General features: G+C 43.0%; 1 protein-coding gene across 2 annotated transcripts in view; it reads left to right on the forward strand.

Moving 5' to 3' along the window:
• Positions 1-24,309, forward strand: part of vldlr (very low density lipoprotein receptor) — a 159,848-nt gene that overhangs the window by 109,187 nt on the left and 26,352 nt on the right. The window contains exons 13-17 of one of the 2 annotated variants that reach the window (XM_084324036.1): positions 860-978; positions 2,168-2,307; positions 5,479-5,620; positions 6,552-6,701; positions 23,415-23,474. In XM_084324036.1, coding sequence (XP_084180162.1) covers positions 860-978; positions 2,168-2,307; positions 5,479-5,620; positions 6,552-6,701; positions 23,415-23,474 — 611 coding nt within the window. The remainder of the gene's footprint in view (positions 1-859; positions 979-2,167; positions 2,308-5,478; positions 5,621-6,551; positions 6,702-23,414; positions 23,475-24,309) is intronic. The other variant, XM_084324035.1, reaches the window with a different exon arrangement.

Below are 24,309 nucleotides of genomic sequence, written 5' to 3' on the forward strand. Positions count from 1 at the left end.
GAGACCTACGTTTTCAGGCAGACCAGAGTTTGCTTTATATACCGTAATTTTCGCACTATAAGCCGCACCTGAATATAAGCCGCAGCAGCTAAATTGAATGATGTGTACATATATAAGCCGCACTGGACTATAAGCCGCAGGTGTTTAATGTTTAATTACAGTCTTCCCACCAGCATTGGGACACAATACTGTTGGACAAATAACAAGAATTAACTAATTTACAAGTTGTATTACGTTTAGCAAATAAGGGAACAGATCATTTCAATGCAGTAAAAAAAGCAATATTTCGATTTTAACATTTTCTGGTTTGGTCACGTCGAGTCACATATAAGCTGCACCGTTATATAAGCCGCAGGGTCGAAAAATGGGGGGGGGGAACGCGCGGCTTATAGTCCGAAAATTACGGTAGTACCTAATCTAGGAAGTGCAGGATTTTGGAAGTGAGTGTGAATGAGCGAGTGAGATGTTCAGGCGGGATTTTCTCAAATGATCTGTCCAATAGATGCAACTTGGCGACTGCATGTCCTTTGTTTACAAATTAGGTTAGCTCAAAAAAGGTCTGTGTGAATGCAAACCAAAATCAAACAATGTATCATTCTCACATTTGGTCCACCAGAAAAGTCCGGACTATCTGTGAACTTTCAGATGTGAACACGACCTTAGTGGTTAAGAGTCTTAACATTTCTAGTTGTTATTGGTGTGCATCAGTGCTGTGAAACTAGCAATGTTGTCAATGCGTCTACTGTACATGTATTGTTTTTGGCAAATCAAGTGTTGTTATCCTGATAATATAATGATTGTTTCTACAGTACCGCATGTGACTTACTGTACATATCCTCCATTTCTGTGTGTGTGGTAGGTTCCTGTACTGGTCAGACTGGGGCGAGCCAGCTAAGATTGAGAAGTCTGGTATGAATGGAGTGGACCGACAGGTGCTGGTGGAGACTGACATCCAGTGGCCCAATGGAATTACCCTGGGTACGCGCACACACACACACAGCATGCCGAAGGAGGACCTTCCATTGACTTTCATTCAACCCTTGATATAACCCTAGTTATTGCCTAGTGCTTTGATCTTACCCAGAGACTAGGTCCGAGGAGGTTAAAACCTGCTTTGTCACTAAACACTCTGCTTAATAAGTAACAAGTGTATAGCAGCTTTTTATGAGCTTAACGTACATTTAGCCTAAACTGTTGCTGTGATGATTAGGCTGAACCACACAGACATTAGACTTTTATTTTAATTTTTTTATTATCTTTTTCCTTTTTCAGTTTTTCTCCCATCCCAATGTTAGTTGTTATACCAATTCCCAATCCCCTTCCTGGTCGTTGCGCACTCTACCCCCTACCGTCGGTCCGGGAGGGCGGAGACTATCACATGCTTCCTCCGACACGTGTACCCAGCCTACCGCTTCTTTTCACCTGGCAGCACGGACTCTCACTGGGAGAGTGTAACGTGTGGACGTCACACCACCTCTGCTAGGTCCTTCCCTTGCTGTGCAGGCGCCCCGACCGAACTGTAGGAGTCACTGTTTACAATGACCAGGCCGGGTTTCCCACCCTCTAACACTGCCAATTGTCTTAGTATGGACGGTCGGCCAACCCGGAAGCACCACAGCTGGATTTGATCCCACTGTCTGTGGTCGTAGACAGACGCTTAGTCCGCTGCACTACCCGGCCGCCCCTAGACATTAGACTTTAAAGGGGGAGTGATCAGAACCCACACTGATCAAACCCATTAGAATGAAACCTCTACTAGATCAACCTGCTCTCACTCACTCACTCTCCCTCCGAGTACCTCTCCCAACACCCCTCAGTGGTAAAGTTACGGACTTGTGCAGGACGATGAAAAGATGTATTGATCTCTTCTTTCAATTCTTCTCCCTCATGGTCGCTGCCCTTCGGTTCACCTGCGCCTCCTCTACCCCTCATGTCCTCCTCTCTCTCTCCTCATATAATGTTTATTTCTTTAAGTATTTTCCTCTCCCTCTTGCCTTTCTGTTAACCATCTTTCCTCCCCCCCATCTTTCCTTGTCGTCCTCCCTCTCTTTTTCCCGTCTATTCCAGTCTCCTCTTCTCTCTGTTCCGTTTTATTTAGTTTTTTATTGGAGTATTAAAAGCGTTTTACAACTCATATTCTCTCTCTCTCTCTCTCTCTCTCTCGTAGACCTGATAAAGAGCAGGTTATACTGGGTGGACTCTAAGCTCCACATGCTGTGTAGTGTTGATCTGAATGGAGACAACAGGAGAAAGGTTCTCCAGTCCCAAGACTACCTGGCCCACCCCTTCGCCCTGACGGTGTTCGAGGTACTGATGACATCATACTATCAATATGTTGTAATTCTGGATGACCATAGTAACCATAGAACCTCTAACCCTGGCAATGTCAATGTAGCAGGGTGGATTATCCCTGCTTTATGGGAGTGGATGTACACTGCCACCTGGTAGTGGGAACGCAGCAGAGCTGGGTCCGGCTGAGTCCCTGACTGTAGGCCAGGAGTATTGGAGTGGAGGTTTAGCAGAGGGAGTGGATGGGGCCTAGGATTCACTAACCTAGGGGTGGTGCGCTGGTCCTTCTTGCCCTCCAGGGCGATTAGCAGTAGCTCCCCACACACCCACACTTCCCCCAATACTTCCTGTGCCCTCCCACACCCGATGGCAGTAATGGTGGATGATATACTTTCTCCCCAAAGCAGTACCCTTCCTGATTGGCGAGTAGAGACCTGTCCCAATGAGGCATAGGCAGGGGGTGGGGAAAGGGTTAAACAATAATGAGCATTACCCGGAAAGGAAAGGGTTAGACAGAATGCACATTAACAGACACGCACACAGTGTTCCCATTTAGCTCTCTTTTACTGAAAGTCTTATTCTTTTGACATGTATTTACACAAGAATCAAAGCTCTTTCCACACTGGGCACCTAGTGCTCTCGCTCTACGGTAATGACTAAAGTTCTTCCCACACTGGGCAAGACACCGTAACAAAACCAGTCCCTTTAAGGGTTTAGATGCTTGTTCGTTTCCCCGTAGGTGTGGAGAGAGGGGAGGGAGAGGGATACAGGAGCTATTCAATGGGAATTTTATAAAAGAACACGTTATCACACCACATTCAACCAAAAGACAGTGGGCCCACGTTGAAAACAAAAGTCCCATCTATAGCCGGCTTCCCCCAAAATAATAAATGTCGGGGCGCCCCTAAACACTGTTACCAGTGTCTGTTCAAAGTACTGCTTCTCTTCGCCCTTAAAGGGCCCGCGCCGCACAAAGAAAATGTCTACCGATAAGTTCCAGCACTCGGAGCGCTCACTGTAACTGGCTTGAGTGTACTTAACCAAGGGCGGGCCTGCTCCCACCACCGAACGTCCGTGTGGTGAGATGGCCGTTGAGAGGTCCCATGATAGCAGGCGGCGGGGCTGGGTAGACGTTAGGCAGGTGACTGCTGGGGTAACGGCTCGGAGGGGCTGGAGGTGCGTGCAGTGCAGTGACGTCCGCTGCTGGGCTGAAGGGGTGGGGCGACACGCAGGCTAAACTGTGGTGCTAGCCTAACTGAAGCTAAGCTGTGGGTTCGGGACGACCCCCTGTCATGATGCCTATACTTTGGCTAAAATGCAACGTGTGCAATATCTACCACACTCTTAGTAGCTCGTCTGCTTCTTCGTTCACAATGTCTCTTTAGCATTAACTGAAAGCTAAGCTATCGCATATTCCATTACTAACCCGCCTCGTAACTGGGTTTATATCTCGCGTGCATGATGTCCGGAGCTCCAGCTCCAAGCGACCTCTTCCTTCTCTGGAAAACGATGAAGAGGAAGTTCCGGCGCCGCGCCCTGAGCCCATCCTTCTTCACCTGTGTCCCCCTGCCCAACGTCGCCACCAGCTCCCCCTGGCGGTACCTGTATCATGTCCCACTATTAAGTGTCAATGTTAGGATAGGGAGGATCAAGAGAGGTCGGCAAGTTACACAACGTCATCGCGAACACAGAGAATGCAAGGAATTAACGTTAGACACATTGAATTATTGTTAGACATATTCAGGTGTCTACATCAAGATAATAGAAACGGTCAAATATGGATTAAGAGTATATATGGTAGCTATCTTCTGGCCGCCTCACACATTCCTAGCTCCGGGTGGGTCATCAAAGCGAAGCAGGCTATTCTCTGTCCTCACTTCCCACCACAGTCGGAACAGCCGAAACCCTCCCAATTTTCCGCCGTCGACTAAAAAAGAACTTCTTCAATAAATAATAATAAAAAAAAAAACGAACCTTCGTCGTTGTCTTCTACTATTATGCACTTTGCAACTAAGGAATCTACCTTGCCTATATTACTACCTACTATGCTAATATTTCTATACTACTATGCACTCAGACTGTAGCACTCAAGATCAACACTGTTCGAATAATCTTACTTACCCTTAGCTGCCAGAGTTGTACCCTTCCTGCTGACCTGTTGTACAGAACGTGTAACTTTGGATAAAAGCGTCAGCTAACTGACTAAATGTAGATAAGCACATCAGGAGCCAGTGTGTGGAGATCCAACTAGTTGAACTAGCAGGCCGGTGCACACTGCTGTCTGGATATGAGCTGGTATGAAATACTTGCTTGTTATATAGTTGATACAATACCATTAGCTCACTCATATGAACTGGTATGAAATACTTGCTAGTTGTATAGTTGATACAATACCATTAGCTCACTCGGAGTCCGTGGTCACTGGTCTAACCTGGCTCTGAGCGAACCAGGAAGCTTCAGACGGGCAACAAAACAAGGTCACCAGACAAAATAAATGTTAATCCACACCATTACATGCAGGCAAAGGTTTTAACCATCAACAATCAAAAACTGCTGTCCTCAAGCATTTCTTGAGCTTGAATGTTGGAAGGAGCCCCAGAGCGTAGTAACTGCATCACACTGGGGCATCCACTCTATGATGCACTACTATGCTACACGGAGGGATGGACCTCATTACACCGGAGAGAAAGATTATTCAAACACGCCCCCTTATGAGACACTTACAATTAACACATAGGCCTAACTGATAATAGACATGTGTGTTCCTTATGCTTTCAACTAATACATTGAAGGTTTTCAAATTTTTTTGCTGATCCTACAAAGGATCCAATCCATGACTCAAAACCGTGATACGATCCGAACCGCGAGTTCTGTTGCACCACTGCCATTTTTTAAAACTGCCAATAGCTGTAGATCTGAAATCTGCAGAGAATCTTCAGACAAAGACGAGACCAACAGCGACCCATACCATAGAAGAAGACTGGCGGATACACTTGTTCTTGTGTTTTCAGTTTGCTTACTCCACACCCACAGATAACACCAACGCACACAGCTGTCGCTGCTCACTACAAGAGCAGCCTGTCTTCACACCCACACAAATAACATGCTAATTAATTATGTTTAAGTACCAGGGTGTTTTTTTTTCTCATGCCTTGTTTTCTACTATAATATCATCCCTTATTGTATCAGGATCGTGTGTTCTGGACGGACGGAGAGAATGAAGCAATCTATGGCGCCAACAAGTTCACAGGCTCTGATGTGGTGACGCTGGCCAGCAACCTGAACGAACCACAGGACATCATCGTCTACCATGAGCTCATCCAGCTGTCTGGTAAGGGAAGGAGGGGGAGAGAGGGAGATACCCTTTTTTATATTGTATTTTGATGTGTAGCTCCCAGAGATTGTGTAGTAGTTCAGACCCTGATCTCTAGAACCACATGTACCCCCTGACCTAGATCCCATCAGAACCTTCTCCTCTACGGTCTCCCTCTCAGCCTTCCTATGGTATCATAGCTTGGCATATTCACAACTTTACTGTAGCATACAATATTATAATATAATGGCATATAATCAACATAGTACCTTGTAACATAGATGATTTATGTGATTTGTGGAAGATGTCAACAACGGATGCTTGTAATGTCACATGAGAGTTTAAGTTATCAATACGGTCAATACTAAGTGTAGGCTATGATGTAGCCTACAGTAGACACACTCGTATCCACATAGATGACATGAGATTCTCCTGCAACTTGCACGCACAATTGTCATTCCTGGTGTAGCCGGTAGAATTCACGTGCAATAATATTCTATGCACCAGGCACACAACGCTGGTGTGTCCCCAGCAACGAGCCTTCCAACTGTCTCAATACAGAACCTTCTCTCCTGTGTCTCCCTCTCAGCCTTCCTACTGTCTCAATACAGAACCTTCTCTCCTGTGTCTCCCCTACTCTGTCTCCCTCTCAGCCTTCCTACTGTCTCAATACAGAACCTTCTCTCAATAAAGAAATTATTGATTTATTTTTTGGCTGGTCCAAAATGAATGTTGTTTACATGTTGCATGCATGTATCCCCTCCCTACCTTTTCCCCACTTAGAATGCACTTAATTGGATAAACATGCAGCTAGTTGAGACATGCTGGTGCTCTAGTGGGACATCTGGTGGCTCAATGTTATCTATAGCACCTTTTAAACCTTGTTCTTTGGTGACTTTGTTTTGAAGTTGTCAAATTAAACTAAAGGCGCAATTGTCCGCCCCTGCAGGTACTAACTGGTGCACAGAGAGGGGGCAGAATGGAGGCTGTAGCTACATGTGTCTGCCAGCTCCCCAGATAAACAAACACTCCCCCAAGTACACCTGTGTTTGTCCTGAGGGCCAGGAGCTGTCTGCCGACGGCCTGCGCTGTAGACCGGGTGAGTGGACAACACCTCGGCGCTGCCATCCAGTTAAAGTGTATTCTTTTATAGTCCTGTCAAACGCGTTAATAGTATTATAGGCTGTGATTAACCTCAATTAATGCTAATGAAAGAATGCGTAGCAGAATTCATCTGTAGGGGCTGTGGTCATGAAGAAACGCCTACATAATGCCTACATAAACAAAGGTTCTCGAGTGTTTTATGATTATGGGGAACATACACGTTATTTCTGTAAAGTCACCATTGTACATTACCTTTTGCGTGAGCATACAAACCTTTTAGTTTTTTACCTCGGTGGGTGACAGGTATTTATTTGGATATTGTTCTGGGCGTTTTTTTGCAGACAATGTGGAAAATATAAAAATGTTGGCGTTTCCTTCATATTTGGACCAATATCTCCCTGAAACGTATGCCCCCCCCACACACACACACACACACACACACACACAAACAAAAGGCCCCTCCATCATGTAGCTTTACTAATTTTTGTGTTGTGGGTTCCTTCAAGCGGCACAATAAATTATATAGTTGTCGGATCAATTGATACAAGACTAGGTTACTTCAAACCATAGCTTCAAACACATTCAATCGTTCACTATGATTGTCATCATCACTGTCCCATCTATCTGTCCTTTTCATTTATCAGGCCATTTTATTTTAAAACCAGGGACAAGCTCCTCTCTATCTTCTGTTACGCACAACAGCATAGCTGAGAGCCCAGAGTGCATTGGAGTACAATAGGAATTTTCCATTGGTCCTCCCAGCCCATGTAACCATTTCTATCATTTCCATTGGCTATAGGTTAAAATCTCAGTGAGAGATTGATGGATGCGGGGGATTTACTAGCCTGCATTTGGAAGACTAGATGTTTAAATATTTGAGTAAATTAGGATTAATTTGTCCTAAAGTCCATTCGGAAACTTTGTACAATGAAATCTGCCGTTCAGGGGCACGTCTGGTCACTTCTCCTGGTTAGCATGTCAGACGAATCAGGAAGGTTATGGGAGGCTTTTTTAAGGAAAGGAGTTTTAAGCTAGGCTAGTGGTCCGTATCCGCTTCCATTCATTTGTGCTAGACTAGCTTGCAGCTGGATACCTTTCTACTGAACACGCATAGAAAATTACAATAATGTTGCAGTGTTCCTTTAACGTGTTAGGGTTTTCAAAGTAATTGTCAAAGTTACCATTATTATTAAACTAATGGCCCTGAGGCTTTTTTTTTATGGCATGGGATTTGTGGGTGGTAACATGAAGAACCATGTAAACATTTTGATTGGCTGTCAACAAAAAGGAAAATTATTGCATGCTGATGTCACTTGTCTGTCACAAGATCTTCCCACATCGGTTCAGAAGACCCTGGTTTTCAATTTACTTTGCAAAAGGGAAGAAAATGTAAAGCCAGAAATGTAGTGAAGGTTTTTTTCATGCAACACTAATGACATGTATCATTTGAAAACGAGCCTTGTAATTCTATGGTTGGTATCAGACAAAACAGACGATGGAGAACCTGGCAGCTAGGGGTTCAAATCGATCTGCTCAGTGCAAACGGACTGTACATATGTACCAATCGGCTCTCTTCTTCTTTATTTCTCTCTGTCTCCCCGTCTTCCTCTCTATCTTTGTGTGAAAGGACTGTAAAGGATGGTGGTCCGCCCAGTACCTCAGATCCAGAATGAATGCTGATCCTCCTCGGGGTTAAATTAATGTTAATCCTCAGGGTTAAACTGTTTGTAATGCTGTGACAGGAGGGATTCCTTCCTTCTTTTTAGATTTCTTCCATTCTCATTAAGCTTGTTATTCACTCAAGCGGGACGGTTCCCTATAAATAGCCGTTTGTGTGTCTTTGTGAGTGTGTGTGCACGCACTGTTTGTGTGTGTGCATTTTCAGAATCAGAAAGGTCTTTCCATGTGTGATTCTTGTTTGTGTGAATGTCTTGGAGTGTGTGTGTGCGTGCCTTCTGCGTGTGTTTTGTATCGGTGTGGAAGCAGAGCTGTGTGTCATGACAGCTGAATGGTAGATGAGAAGAGTCTGGATCATCCTCTCACCACAGGGTTTTACAGAAGCTTTGATATCGCCTGTAGTGGTTTCTGTCGTGAATGCTATAGCATAGTGGGTTATGTAGTGAATTATATATAGTATAGTGGGTTCTGTAATGTTGTGGGTTATATTGTGTAGTGAGTTCTGTATTGTAGTGCTTTCTGTAGCGTAGTGGGTTCTGTAATGTAGTGGGTTCTATAGCGTAGTGAGTTCTGTAGTGGGTTCTGTAGCGTAGTGGGTTCTGTAGCATAGTGCTTTCTGTAGTGTAGTGCTTTCTCGAGTGTAGTGGGTTCTGTAGCATAGTGCTTTCTGTAGTGGGTTCTATAGTGTAGTGCTTCCTCGAGTGTAGTGGGTTCTACGGTGTAGTCAGGATTCTGTAGTCTTGTGAGTTCTGTACCATAGTGGGTTCTGTAGTGTTGTGGGTTCTGTAGCATATTGGGTTCTGTAGTGTACTCAATAGTTTTAAGAGGGGCTGTTTTTGGCTCATTGTGTTCTTATTCTCATTCTGTAAGGTTCTGTACAGTATGCTCCTCTCAGCTACAGCTTTACTGTTGGATGCTGTGACAATCATTATGTTCTGTTATAGCCTGCTCTGTTCTGTTCTCCTAAAGACTGCTTTATGTTCTGTTCTAAAGACTGCTTTATGTTCTGCTCTGTTCTGTTCTAAAGACTGCTTTATGTTCTGCTCTGTTCTGTTCTAAAGACTGCTTTGTGTTCTGCTCTGTTCTGTTCTAAAGACTGCTTTATGTTCTGCTCTGTTCTGTTCTAAAGACTGCTTTATGTTCTGCTCTGTTCTGTTCTCCTAAAGACTGCTTGATGTCCGTGCTGAGTGCTGTGTGGTAGTTTGTGTCTCATAGCTGAACTGTGGCTGTGCAGTGCATGATTAGGTTCAGTCCTGCTGTTCTCTAAGCTGTCTGCTAAATCTTTACTAGTGGTCGACCACTAGTTTTTCCACTAATGTTGGCTATATTAGCTAGCTAGCTTAGCTGGTTGGTGACAGCTAGATTTGCTGTTTCTGACATTACAATTGTACTAGGAATTGGATATATATAGCAGTAATTTCCCTGCAAAGTATTGCATGAAGTGATTGGTATCAATGGATCATATGATATCATTATCACTCTTGACATTAAATTGAGCTCACTAGAGCCAGCTAAATATTTAAATTCAATATCTACTCGATACTTTACTCTTATTTACTCTTCTTGGATTCTGTAGGGAACAGAAGAGAATATCTCACACTATCTGGAGCAAGTAGAACTTGTTTATTAGTAGACAACGTTTCCATCTCGAAGGATCTTCCTCGGGTCTCAGAATACTTGTAATTGCACAGTGTTACAACGACCCAAAGAAGGGGTCAAAATGATAGTTGGTCTTTAGACTAATGTTAAACTTCAGTGTTGACAAATTATGAGGATTTCAAATGCAGGAAAATCTTTATATTGAAACTGAAAGTATCTTTTTAGTTAGAATTCAGTTGCATTAAGTGTGTAGAAGTACATTTCTAACATATGTACTTTTCTGAGAGTACACTTGCAATGCATTTTTTGTGCTTCCTATTTGCTTTAATTTGTTTAGTATGATAGTCATCAATATGCTCCTTAGGAAGGAAGTCAAAGTATGGGCGGCCTCCTGTGTGGCGTGCCAGCGTGCCAAGGTACATCGTCACACTAAGGCCCCCCTGGAGCCGTTTCTCATTCCAGAGAGGCGGTTTGACCATGTCCACGTGGACCTGGTGGGCCCACTTCCCCCGTCTCAGGGTTTCACACACCTCCTCACTATGGTGGACAGGACCACCAGGTGGCCGGAGGTTGTTCCCCTGTCATCAACAACGGCTGCGGAGGTGGCTCGGGCATTTATTTTCGGCTGGGTCACTCGGTTTGGCACGCCATTGGACCTGACTTCGGACAGGGGATCCCAGTTCACTTCTGAGCTGTGGAGCACCGTGGCTGAGAGACTTGGGGTGAAACTCCATCGTACCACAGCATACAACCCAAAGGCCAACGGCATGTGTGAGCGTTTTCACAGATCCATGAAGGCCGCTCTCCGGGCCACGCTCACAGACGGCAACTGGGTCGACCGTCTTCCCTGGGTCATGTTGGGCCTGCGTACTGCCCCTAAGGAAGACCTGCAGGCCTCTTCAGCCGAATTGGTTTTTGGTCAACCGCTGAGGGTCCCAGGGGAGTTCCTTCCTGGTTCCTCTGCCCCTTGGTCCACTACAGCTCACCGATCTGCCTTCCAGGACGCAGCGAGGGTGTTTGCCCCAGTTCCCACACATCACTGCCTTCCCCAGTCCTACATTCCTAAGGACCTGATGACTGCGAGGTATGTGTTCATCCGTCATGATGCCCACCGTTCTCCACTGCAGGCTCCCTATGACTGGCCCTTCCGCGTCCTCGAGCCGGGCCCCAAGTACTTTGTGGTGGACATGGGGGGGAATAAGGAGCAGATCTCAGTCGATCGTCTTAAGCCTGCTCATGTGGTCCCAAACGGGCCAGTGGAGCTGGCTCAGCCCCGGCGCCGGGGCCGGCTACCCAAGTCTTCCCCTGTCCCATGCCCTCCGGCCGTTGTTATCCTTACCTTTCCACCGACGAAGCCTCGGCGGCGGCAGGGACGGCCCCCTGCCCCTACCCTTACCCTTTCCCCTTCCACGTTCCCTGTGACTGTTAAATACAGTCGTTATGGCAGCGTGGTCAGACCTCCTAAAAGAGACTGAAGACACTGGGTGCACTTTTTTGGGGGTTTATTGTCTTCAGTTCCGTTTATTTGGTGTTGCACTGAATGTCAATTCTGAATGTTCGGGGGGGGGGCCTGTGTGGTGGACACTAGATGGAGGTGTCTCACTTCAGAATGGACACTGATTGAGTGACAGGAGGGAGTTTACTTAAGGGTGTGGCTGTACCTTGGTTCTGTTGGATTTGTTTGGAAGTAAAGTTCAGAGACTCGATACTCCGTCTGCTCGTCTCATTGATTCACTTCCACAATATCAACATATTAAACACTTATAATATATATAATGTGTGTCTTGTAAGTCGCTTTGGATAAAAGCGTCAGCTAAATGTAAATGTCTTTATTCACACGGTTCTACACTTCTCTTAACAACTGACTGCACTGTGATTCATCTCATTTTCACAGCCTCTCGCCTTTCCTCTCCGCTCCCATCCTTTAACCTTTATTTTAACTCGAAGGACATTGACGTTTCCCTCATTTACAATGACATCGACGAGTTTACACACACATGAGCAACACAATGAAAATATAAAAAGAATAGAAGAAACTAAAAACAATTGCAATTTGATAAACAGAGATTTAACACCAGATGTTTAAAAGCAGAAGCAGATGGGAGGACCTAACTTTAGGGTTTGTTGAAGAGCATTCCATGTGTTGGGGGCATCAATAAAAAATGCTGTCTTGCCCAGATCCGAACACGCTTGTGGAACCCTAAGAGTAAGCCAGCTGTTGGATCTGGTCTGATAAGCACCAAGACTCTAATCCAGCAAAGATAATATATAAGCAGGGTGTTTACCACTAATGGCTTTGAAGATGAACAAGTACCAGTGGTAACTGCGCCTCTGAGAAAGAGAGGGCCAGTCCACCTTTTCATAAAGAATGCAGTGGTGAGTATCATAACTGTCACCACAGTGATGAATCTAATAGCGGAATGATATACAGAGTCACTGTCCCGACATCCAAACTCAAAAACTTTGGTGATCGGGCCTTCTCTCGCACTTCACCCGACTCTAGAACTCCCTCCCTCAGTCCATCAGAGACTCTCCTACACTCTCCACCTTCAAAGCTCGCCTCAAAATCCACCTGTTCTCCCTTGCCTTCAACCCCCCCCACCCATAACCCCCCCCTCCAATCCTATTGATGTCTGTATCCTGTCACTCCGTCTTTTTGTGCTATCCCATGCTGTCTTCCCCTGTTCCCCCCATGGTCTCATGTTCCTTTTGTTTTTGTTTCTTTGTTTTTGTTTCTTTGTTTTTACTCTGTTCCCAACTACTGTCAGCGACTTCGGGTCATTGAGAAGCGCTATATAAAAAAAATATATATTATTATTATTATTAACATAGATGCAGCTGCATGCCTATAGATAACATCACCATAGTCCTCTCCCCGCTCCTTTTCTCCTTTTCTATCCTTTCTTCACCCATCCTCTCCTCTCCTCTCTCAGCTCCTCTCCTCTCTCAGCTCCTCTTTTCTCCTCCTCTCCAGGATTTGTTCCATTCTATTTCTCAATGCACTACTGCCCACCATTCATCCTCACGAGTCCTGTCAGCTGAATGTGTCATGAACATAGAACCCTGATTTGAGCTCTAGTTTCCTACAGTCTTTGACCTTGGGAGTGAGTATCTCCTCTTTGTCACTGCCCCACTACACATGTTTATTCTGCCGCATCGTTTCATTCTGTTCTGTATTCAGTTGCTACTGCAGGTAACCCGTTAAAACATCTGATCCACAACATTAAAACACAAAGTTGCTTATGATTGGCTGCTGCAATGCTAACGGAGTCCTAAATGTCTGTCCCAAATCAAAGTATATCTTTACTTATCAAGACGACACTTGTGGATAGCAGTGTTCAAACAATATAGCTAGACCAAACTCCAGGATCTGTAGCGCCTATTTCATCCATACAGTCACCCAAACTCCAGGATCTGTAACATTTCATCCATACTCTTACTTATCATACTGGATGTTTCCCAGGACAAGCATAGGTCATGCATCATTATTGTACAATTATTTTTAAAACAATTATTTTAGCACATTTCCTGGGATATCTGTACCTTCCCTTCTCTGTACCTTCCGTACTCACCCTTTCAACTGAACTTGAGTGATTTTTGAGGGTGCTCGATTTATTATTTTTTTATTTAGTTACCACCAATATACAGTACGTCCACCAAAAATGCTTGTTTATGTCAATGAAACACAAAAACTCTGAAATCCCAGCGGGTTGTTGCAGGAAGCTGTAAGCTGTGGAGCATCGATATTACACTTAACGTTACCGCAAAAGGTTCGTTGGGACAGATGGATAAAAATAGCAGTTTTGCATCACCCACTCATATACTATTTATACGGACATGCCGTTCCATGAGCGGAGAACTGCTGCAGACAGTCGGTTGTTGAATGCCACTAAATATCATACCAGATCAGGATATCAATCACCAAAGGTTTACTGTATTTCAGCAAGTGATTTAGGTTAGGTTTATAAACTAACATACCGGTAGGTAAAAAGATGTGGAGAATGTAATCAGATTATGACATAAACCATCAAGTGGTCACTGTATTAGAGCCTTATTAATAACAGATTATTGGCCTCTCAAATCTCACATTTACAGACCTGACTGTGAATGTGCAAAATCAGTTTTACCACATAAAACTGTAAACTACTCTAAAACTGTAGTTTACCAAACGAACAGCTACTTCACAATGAAAAGCAGTTAAACTAATCTTAACTGCAAAAATATATATATATATATATATTGGTGGTGGGACTCCATTCAAACGTTTTTATCTAATTAATTCGAGACTTTATAGTTAATTGAAATTAATCGCATATCAATATTTGATGCGAAAAGCAAAATTGTTCAATTCAAATAAATGTTGGTATACAAGTGAATCAATGGATATACATTATACATACGTTTAAGCAGCAAAATCCTGTATTGGCTACTACACAGATAAATACAATTTTAACAAAGTGCAGCAATTTTTGGAATAATATAATAATAATAACCCTCAAACTGGTTTTGGCAGGGAGCGGACGAGCGAGAGAGGGAGATGGGGAGAGAGAGAGAGAGAGAGAGGGGGACCCGTCTTCTCTCACACACACGCAGCGTTTACACAGTGCTCCGTGTGTCCCTCTCTCTCTCTCCCTCTCTATTTCTCTCTCTCCCTCGCAGTCGAGCACCAGCATATCACTGTAATATCTTTGCGCATGCTCCCACGCGCCCGCCCGTATTCCGATCCGTACAAGTTACCAATGCATAGTCCCGTGGGATTATGCCCCCCTGCGGCGAAATTAATTAGTATCCCCCTCAGTCTCTCCATCTCTCTCTGTGCCAGTCGCAGACTGTGTGGATGACGGTCACTCAAAGTGCTTATGGGCGGAGCCAGGCCAACACAGCCTGAAATCCAAAGTGAGAAAAATGTGGCTTTTGAGTACTTGATTAGAAATATAAAACAATGATTTTTTTTTAATAAAAGCTTACAAATGTGTTCAATAGACTCTCAGGAATTGTGTAAAGTTGCCCAAATAGTCCTAGGAATAAAATGTTTTTTTATTTTATTTCTTATTTTTTATATTTTTTAATCTCATTCATTCCATAAGAACGTAGAATACACATTTCCAGACTTTTTTTTAATATTGTCCATTTGCATGTTCTTGGTATCTGATTCTAGGGACATCTATGGATCTCAGTGAATGTATTCCCAGTAGGGGTGGGAATCACCAGTTTCATCACGATACGATATCGATTCTTTGGACAACGATACGATATTTGCCTATCACAAAGTCTGCCACGATACGATACGATTCGATTCAGGTGCCTGCGATCGATATGAGGCGATATTATGTGCCCATTTAACACAATCGGTCACATTTAGATAAACAAAAAAAAAGGCTACGGAAATATCAATTGATGTTTTTATTTTTGAGCTCTTCCAGACATTTAAATTAAAAACAATCTATTGTTTTTAATACAAATAGACCTCCTGTTCACTTTTTATATATTGAGCTTTAAACTTTAATAATGATAATAATGGCTTGGATTTATATAGCGCTCTTCATGACACCCAGAGCGCTTCACAGAGTCCATTATTCGTTCATACACAGTCATACCGGTGGTGGTAAGCTACAATTGCAGCCAGAGCTCTGAGGCATTTAAGTAAAATGTTTTGGAACTCACAAGCTAAAACCCCTTCCTCTCCCAAACTTCCTACAATTGTTTTATTTTTTACATTTATTATGTATTCATGTTTAAATATCAACATTATCTGTCCATCCTCAGTAACACACACACACACACTGCCCCCAGTCCCCACACACAGAAAGGTAGAATGCCCCCGCCCCTCCTCCTTCCCCTCTCAGTCTCCTGTTCTCTCACGGTTAGCTGCTTAGCTTAGTTAGGTAAGCAGCCAACGTGACGTTCATTTAGATATTTAACGCGACGTGGGCATAAAGGAATGGCGACGATGCAAAGCATGTTAGATGCATTTGACCCGTTGCAGGGAAAAAACTGCACATATATATCGGGTCGCAAAATAGACTCTCTGTTCTGCTGTACAGAGCTACACGGAGATTCACAATACTGGGCACCGGCGGATATGACTCGCGGATTTTCAAAATAAGAGTATCGCAATATGAATCGATCTTTTTACGTTGCATCGATCCTATTTGATTATTGATAATGGATCGATATATCGATCTGGATCGATGTATCGTCCCACCCCTAATTCCCAGTGTCAGAAATAGTCTGTTACTAGGCTTGAGTAAATTGTAATGAACCAAATGAGAATATCAATAAAAAAAAATTTATCTTTGACTGTGAATAACACCATGCTAAAATTGACCAGACCTGAAAAATCTAAGCAAATTAATAAATGGAAGATGATTAAACGGCTGCCCTTGGGGGGGAAGGACGACGGGATGGGTTAATCGCAGAGACGAATTGCATGCATGCATCGCATGTGTGCCGATTGATGACCTCTGAGCAGGTCCTAAATTATTAATTATTTTATACAGTTCTGAATTCTGCCATCCGGACACATGCAATTTGAAATATGATTATAGAATATCAGGCCTAAAATGGGTATGCGATTAAAATGCGATTAATTAGATTAATTAATTAATTACAAATCCTGTAATTAATTAGATGCATTTTTTTAATCGCCTGACGGCACTAATTCTTACAGAATAAAGAAACATCATGTGATTAAATGCATCATTTTTTTTACTTTTAATTATTTCTGTAGTTAATTAATTGAAATTAATGCGATAAAGTCCCAGCCCTAATATATATATATATATATTAGTGCTGTCAAACGATTAAAATATTTAACTCGATTAATCGCATGATTGTCCATAGTTAACTCGCGATTAATCGCAAATTAATCTCTTTTTTTTACCTTAAACGGATCTTTTTCAAGTTCCAAGTTTTAATACTCTTATCAACATGCGAGTCAACAAATGCTTGCTTTGTGCAGCCATTTAACACAAAAGGATGACCCTCATGCATTGCAAATTTGCATCAAATTCAAAACAGAGTGATGCACAAAATAACTTAAAAGAAAATAATAATTTAAAACAATGAATAAAGTGTGCATGAAATAATAGGGGAAAGAAAACGTTAGGAACTTGTTACATTCACACACACAAGGGCTGATTAATCACACACCCCCCTCTCTCCCTCACACACACACTCTCCCAGCTCTTTTTCTCTTTTGCCCCTTCCTCATCTCTCTCACCCCCCTCTCTCTCTATATATCTCACACACACACACACACACACACACACACACACACACACACACACACACACACACACACACACACACACACACACACACACACACAGACACACACTTCAGAAACAAACATAGTATCAATGAGAGCATCAATAATACACCTGAGTGAAGTCTAGTAAAAAAAAAAAAAAAAAATTTTAGTTAATCTTGAGTTAAAAAAATTAGTGGCATTAATAGAATCGGGAGTTAACGCGATATATTTGACATCCTTAATATATATATATATATTTAAACAAATAATTAAGTTTGTCAAATTTAAAACTGCTTTAAAAAAGTCGTTCAACTACATCATGGAAGATAATCACAATTTGAGTCTGGAATCTCATAGTTACATGGAGCAACAACTGAGTAACAAGTGGGTGTGTTTTGATTTAGGGACTAGAGCAGGTAAAACCTCGGGCACACCCAAAGGTGTGTTTTTAAGGCGAGCACAGGGAGCAGTTGTAGAGGTGGAATCAGTCAAATGGCAAATTATGTTTGTACATGGAAATATATAGCTTGTAATTAACTACCTAAACTACATGACCAAAAGTAGTTAAAGATCCCCTTCCACATGTGTTTTAACACTTAAGAAATGCATATTGCATAACAATTAGTTTGGTATGGTTTTTCCACCAAAAATGTTCAATAAACTACTGGAAATGGCTTGGCAGCATCCCTACACCTTTGCCATCATTGAGAATGCCAGGATCTATGAACTCCCCCGTCCCTCACCCCTCCTCACGTCTTCCCATAACATTTTCCCCCAAGCTGGTTAACTCTTTCCACAAACTGTTTGCCAAAAATGTATCACTTCTTAGCTACACAATCTTGTTATAACTAAATAAAATCTTAGCTTACACAATCTTGTTATAACTAAGATTTGCTGAACAAAAGCATCACTCATGCTTAGATCCCTAGATGTATCAACTTGTAATTAATGTTTCATGCATTTCACGTTAGCCGTTAGCATTTCCTGCATGACGGTGTGGCCAGCTGGGCAATGGCGAACATGGTAGGTTTGCATGATTAGTTGCATCACACATGCAGCTCAGAATTTGAGGAAATACAGAGAAGCTCCAGTGAAAGAACATGAAGAGGGCGTTCTGGTGACGAGTACTGCACAAATAACTGTCTGTATAAATCATGCCTCCACGAGGAGTTCACTTTAGGGGGGAGAAGGAGGTAGATACCCAGTGCTTTAAGTCGTTTATCCAGTGCTTTAGGAAATAGTATTTTTTTACAGGAGGTGGATACCCAGTGCTTTAAGAAGTAGTCTGTTTTTTTTATTTTCTTGATTATTCTTTTATTTTTGGCTCAGTGTGGTGTCTTTGTCCGCTACCTCTCCCTCTAAATGGATTAAGAGTCTTTGTCCGACCCCAGAAAAAGCCCAGGCCTCACAATACACGCCAGTCCCTATTCTGGCCGGTTGGACGGCTTCTGAATGGGATAAATATGTTAGCTGGAGGTTTAGAGTGGGGCTGAGCAGAGGGCCTTTGGTTGCATCAGCTCTGAAATGAAAGGTGGGGAGGCATTCAGCTTTCAGCTAATGACAGGCATCCCTCTCTTCGCCCCGCCACAACCTCTCACTTACAAACACGGCCACGTATACACACACACACATAGACGCACACAGACCGACCCAGCTTGGCGTCCTGGGTGGTACATTCAATGGTGAAATCTCTCCACAGAAATAAAGCAGTGAGGCAGGCAGTGGTGGTCAAGTACAGTTCCTTTACTTGAGTAAAAGTATAAATATCCAGATAAAATATTACTCTGGTAAATGTTACTAAAAATTTTACTTAATTCTACTTCTGAATTTTTTGTATGTCTGTGTGCTTTGAGTGTTCAAGCCTCAATCCTTTGACGAGGTGTCTAGTGTAGTCTAGTGTCTTCACATTTACTTTACTTCAACATAACATTTAAGGTCAAAGGATATATAAGAGCAACTGTCCTGGTCATATGGTAGCTTTCACCAAACCAAATGTATAATAATGCAACGTAAACACAGTCCAGGAGCGTATTTCATGAAGCACACTACTGTTGTCAGATAAATGTCCAAACATATCCTTGCAACCTCTGATAATGTGTTCATAATAAACAATCATCAATATGTATGGCTAAATCACATTTCTAAACCTAATTAATAAGTTTAGTTTTACAGATTTAAAATACAAAACATCAAGACAACCACTCCTGAACATTCCATGCAGGGCTAAGATTTTTTAAAGGCAATACATCTGTAAAGACGCATCAAATGCCAAAACAAACGCATACATTTGACTCAGAATTGTCTGTTGTATTGAAGTCTGTGAAGCAGTAGTTTGTTTATACTTTACAGAAGTGTGATATTTAGAGTAGAGTAGGTCCCCAAAATGAATGGCAGTAAATGAGGTGCCTGAGACCTGGGAGGAATGGTGGTGTTGACAGCCGACAACGGGGACAGCAGTGGTCACTAGCTTACTTGTAGATCACTTTAGATAGAGGTAAGACTGCTGAAACTTTGACAAGTTCTACTAAAGTGAAATATCCCTTTAAATCTTTTGTTAATTATCGGACTAACAGCGTAATCCTGCTTTGTGTAATCCCCCCCCCCCCCCCAGGTATTGTTGTCAGAATATACAGCATTGTGTTTTCTAGCACCAGGATCAGGGTCCACTAGTGATCAGGGTCTAAGCCTGTACATATCTTTGTTCAGTAAGACATGGATAGCTCCTTATTGGTCAGTCTCAGTGGAACAGGTCCAGTTGGTTTTAGTCTGGTATATGAGGCTTTGTGTGAAGAACTCCTTGGTTGAATCTGTCTGCTTGGCTTTGCTACACTGTGCATTTGCAGAGTTCGATTTTTTGAATGTGTAATAAAAATGGTACAAAATGTATTAAATCTGTTGATTGATAATCTTATCCTTAAATACTGTATTGTCCTGAATATTTGCAGCCCAAAGTGCTTCCCAGCTGTAAAAATTGACATAAAATAGATATAATAATAGCAATGCACAGAAAGAGAAAAAGGGTAAAAGCAATGTAGACAATAACGATACAAATATTGATTGATAAGACAGACAATTCAATTATTTCTCCCCTGTTAGATACTGAATATAAGTGTTTTTTTTTTTTTGTCGCAAATTACACCGTGAAAAAGGGGGCTTGTCTTATACAGTGCACTGTACAGATTGCAGGTGTGAATGATATTTAGCCCTTTTCCCGGTAAGCTAGCATAACATGGTTGGTATTAGGGGTGGGAATCACCAGAGGCCTCACGATACTTAAAGGGGTTATGCACTGCTATTCCTAGCACTATTTGGGCAACTTTACACACTTCCTGTGAGTCTATGTAACACATCTGTAATTTTTATTCCAAAAATAATCATTGTTTTATATTTCTAATCTTGTACTCAAAACCAGCATTTTTCAGCCTCATGAAAGCAGGCTATTATTGGCTTGGCTCCACCCATACTAGCAGAATGCTTTGAGTGACAGCCACCCACCAAATAGCTCCGCCCATCTCCCCGTCAGAGATTAGGTTTCAGGTTACATACAAATATGGTATGTCATAAATATAGAGATGTAGCAGTACTGTCTATCTATATATATATAATATGTTACCATGAATTGAAATTGGGGGACCCTGATGTAAACAAGACGAAAGTCTTTCTCTGGTCTCCATCATAGCAGTACTGAGCAGTACTGTAGCAATACAAATATGGTATGTCATAAATATAGAGATGTAGCAGTACTGTCTATCTATATTTATGTTACCACTATTTGTAAAAGCCACAACCACGTTACCATATTTGTAATAATGTAAATCATTGTGTCGTTGTACATATTGTGTATACACCGTTAGAAGCTAACATAGCTTAGCTTGGTAGCTATTGTGCTAACAACATATCCCGACGTCCGGCTCGCTGGCCGGCATGCACGCCCGACACAAAATGGTTCTCTCCTCTCTGTACACCCCCGTCCCCACGGGTACCCTGCCGGGGAGCCCATGGACGCGACAACGGCGGCAGCCGTAGGGTGCTCAAGCCCGCCGTAACGCTAGTGGTACACAATAGCTATGAGCTAACTAACGCTACGGCCGCCGCTGTTGTCGCGTCCACAAGCTCCCCGGCAGGACACCCGCGAGAACGGGGGCACACAAGGAGGAGAGAACCACCCCAAATCGAGCACTCATGCCGGCCGACAAGCCGGACACCGCGGTTGTTGTTAGCACAATAGTAGCCCACTGTGATGCACCGAGTGGGCCACCATTGATCAACATGCAGCGATGTGTAGCTTGCATGATGCGTGTGCAGTGCTTTGCCACACAGGTCTGAGAAGAGGACCTGCACATGATAGCAACCGGGAGCGTCGCGGAGCATTCAGCCTGCTGGCTACCTAGATCCACTTCAACCAGCCGAGCGTCGGGAGCTCCAGCAGCTTGTCGATGTGCTAATAGCCTGGAGCCAGCTACCGTTAGCTTGCAGAGGCTCCAGCACACCGACAAGCTGTGTAGCCAGCTAACGTTAGCTTGCAGAGGCTCCAGCACACCGACAAGCTGTGTAGCCAGCTACCGTTAGCTTGCAGAGGCTATTAGCACACCGACAAGCTGTGTAGCCAGCAGGCTGAATGCTCCGCGACGCTGGTTGAAGTGGATCTAGGTAGCCAGCAGGCTGAATGCTCAACGACGCTCCCGGTTGCTAACGCCGGCCCCGGCTGGTGCTAAGTAGCTAGCGATCGCTCCCGAGTCCCGAGAGCTAACGCCGGTCTGTCTGTCGAAGACCGAGGGAACCGCATCAGGCTTCAGCTGATTAGTGATCTTCTGGACAAACCTTCCACCCTGCAGGTAGCAAGAATGGAGGCGGGCATTACTAAAACCACAGAGCCAATCACATCACCGTGCGCTATAAACAGCGCCCTGTGACGTGCACCAGGTCGTCAAATCAACATGACCTGATTTACTAGAGGCAAAGAGGGGATGGGCTGTAGCTGAGGAATTCGCCAATATAGTATTTAGGCCCAAAAACACATTGATACGAACTCCTATTACTATAATACAATGCTAGAGACTGAAAAATGACATTTATAATGCATAGCACCTTTAAGTCACGATACGATAGTATTGCGATAAAAAATATATTGCGATATGCTGAGTATTGCGATATTAATATTGCGATTTATGGCCTTCAACAGAGAGTGAATGTTGGATGATCCACTGGCTAATCGGTAGGTTTCAGAGGGTTGAAAGTAGGAACAACCAATCGGGACTGAGGAGGAGTTATAATTCAACTCTTTCAGCTAAGTAACAATGTTTGCCAAACGGTGTTGAAACTTTGGTGCTCTTGTGTGCATAGTAGGGCACTAATGGCACACATACCAGAGGCTAACTGCCTACGAAAACAGGCACAGGGGCACTGAAAGAGGATTTCACCCATCTAATGAACACACTAGACTAGACAAATATCAAGATGTATCCATCAGTGGACCATTTGCATGCTTTTGCAGAGGACAAGAAGCCTTCAGTCGACTCCTTCAGACATTAAGCACCCCCCACAGCCCAAATGGAATGATAAAAACATTTTTAAAAAATATTACAAATATTATACTTATTTTTTTAATTTTTTTTTGGCCAATAGTCCACTAACGGCAAATTTTGGCCAATCATAGTCGACCATCCAAATCCTTAGTCGGGGACAGCCCTAGTGCATAGTAGTAAAGACATATTTAATTTAATTTCAGATATTGATTGTGTGTTTTTAGTTAACGGTGGAAAATTGGTTGGGTTTCAGCTGTCCTAACTATGATGGAAAGTGTTAACGTCATGATGATTAATAATAACTACTACTAACGGTTATTTTAGTTTGGTTGCTGTTCAGCTGGGTTAGTTTAGTTTGTTTGCTGTTCAGCTACAACATTTTAGTTTTGTTTGTTTGCTGTTCAGCTACTAAAGGTTAAGTTAGTTTAGTTTGTGTGCTGTGCAGCTACTAAAGGATTTTTTAGTTTGTTTGCTGTGCAGCTACTAAAGGTTAGTTTGTTTGCTGTGCAGCTACTAAAGGTTAGTTTGTTTGCTGTGCAGCTACTAAAGGTTAGGTTAGTGGTTTAGCTTGTTAGCTGCTCAGGTAGGCCCATCTCTGTATTGTGAATTTTAAAGACTGTATTTTCTGAGCATAATTCTTGCTATTTTATAACAGAGCCATCAGCTGTTACTCCCTCAAAGGATCATGGGAAAGCTCTGATACGGCCTCCCCCAGGTAATACCCCTCCCCACCCACTTCCTGTCTGGGGTGCTTGGCATGTTGGTGGCTTATTAGAGTAATATGCATTAAACTAATATAGAATGGAAAAATGCATCAGATTACAAGATCACTTAAGGGGCACTTTACAAATTTTCAACTTTAATCCCATCATTCTGTTGTGAGGAGGTGATAATCAGACATGGAACTCACCAACGTCTTCTGTTGGTTGAGGAAATGGTGTCTGCAGTTCACTAGAGGTCTGCTCTCCTCTCTGTGACGTCACCCAGAGGAATTTCTCTGGGTGGATGTGGCTGGGTGAGCTATATGTCAGATGATCACCTCCTCACAGTAGAACGATAGGATTCATGTTGAAAATCAGCATATTGTCTCTTTAGGTAATGATGATTCTGATTAGATATGATTTCCAATTAGGTCAATTGGAAGTTTCTTTTTATGTACCTGCAAATTCTATTAACTTTGAAAGCAAAGTAATCCAAAAGTACCATAATTGAAATCGACCAGATCAAATTCTGATTGAGTATTCTAGTGGATTATGTCACTGATCAGTTTTAATGAGGACGTTTTAATCATGCATTTAACCAGTAATCTAGAATGAATTGACCTTCCCAGCCTTGCTAGCTTGTTGGCATGCAGGTTTCTCCCCTATCGAGGCCAGTCTGTGTGTTGGCTGCTGTTCGCTTGGCTCATGCTTATTAAAACACCTGTCGTGTGACTGTAGCTGGCTTTGGTTAAACCGCTATAGCTGCACTTTGCTTCACTTGGATTTGGTTTAGCTACTTGGTCATTCCTCCACATTCGGTGCAGACTGCAGTGCTGTGGGTTCATGGTC

The sequence above is a fragment of the Notolepis coatsorum genome, assembly GCF_963971535.1.
Source record: "Notolepis coatsorum genome assembly, chromosome: 11".
Lineage (NCBI taxonomy): Eukaryota > Metazoa > Chordata > Actinopteri > Aulopiformes > Paralepididae > Notolepis > Notolepis coatsorum.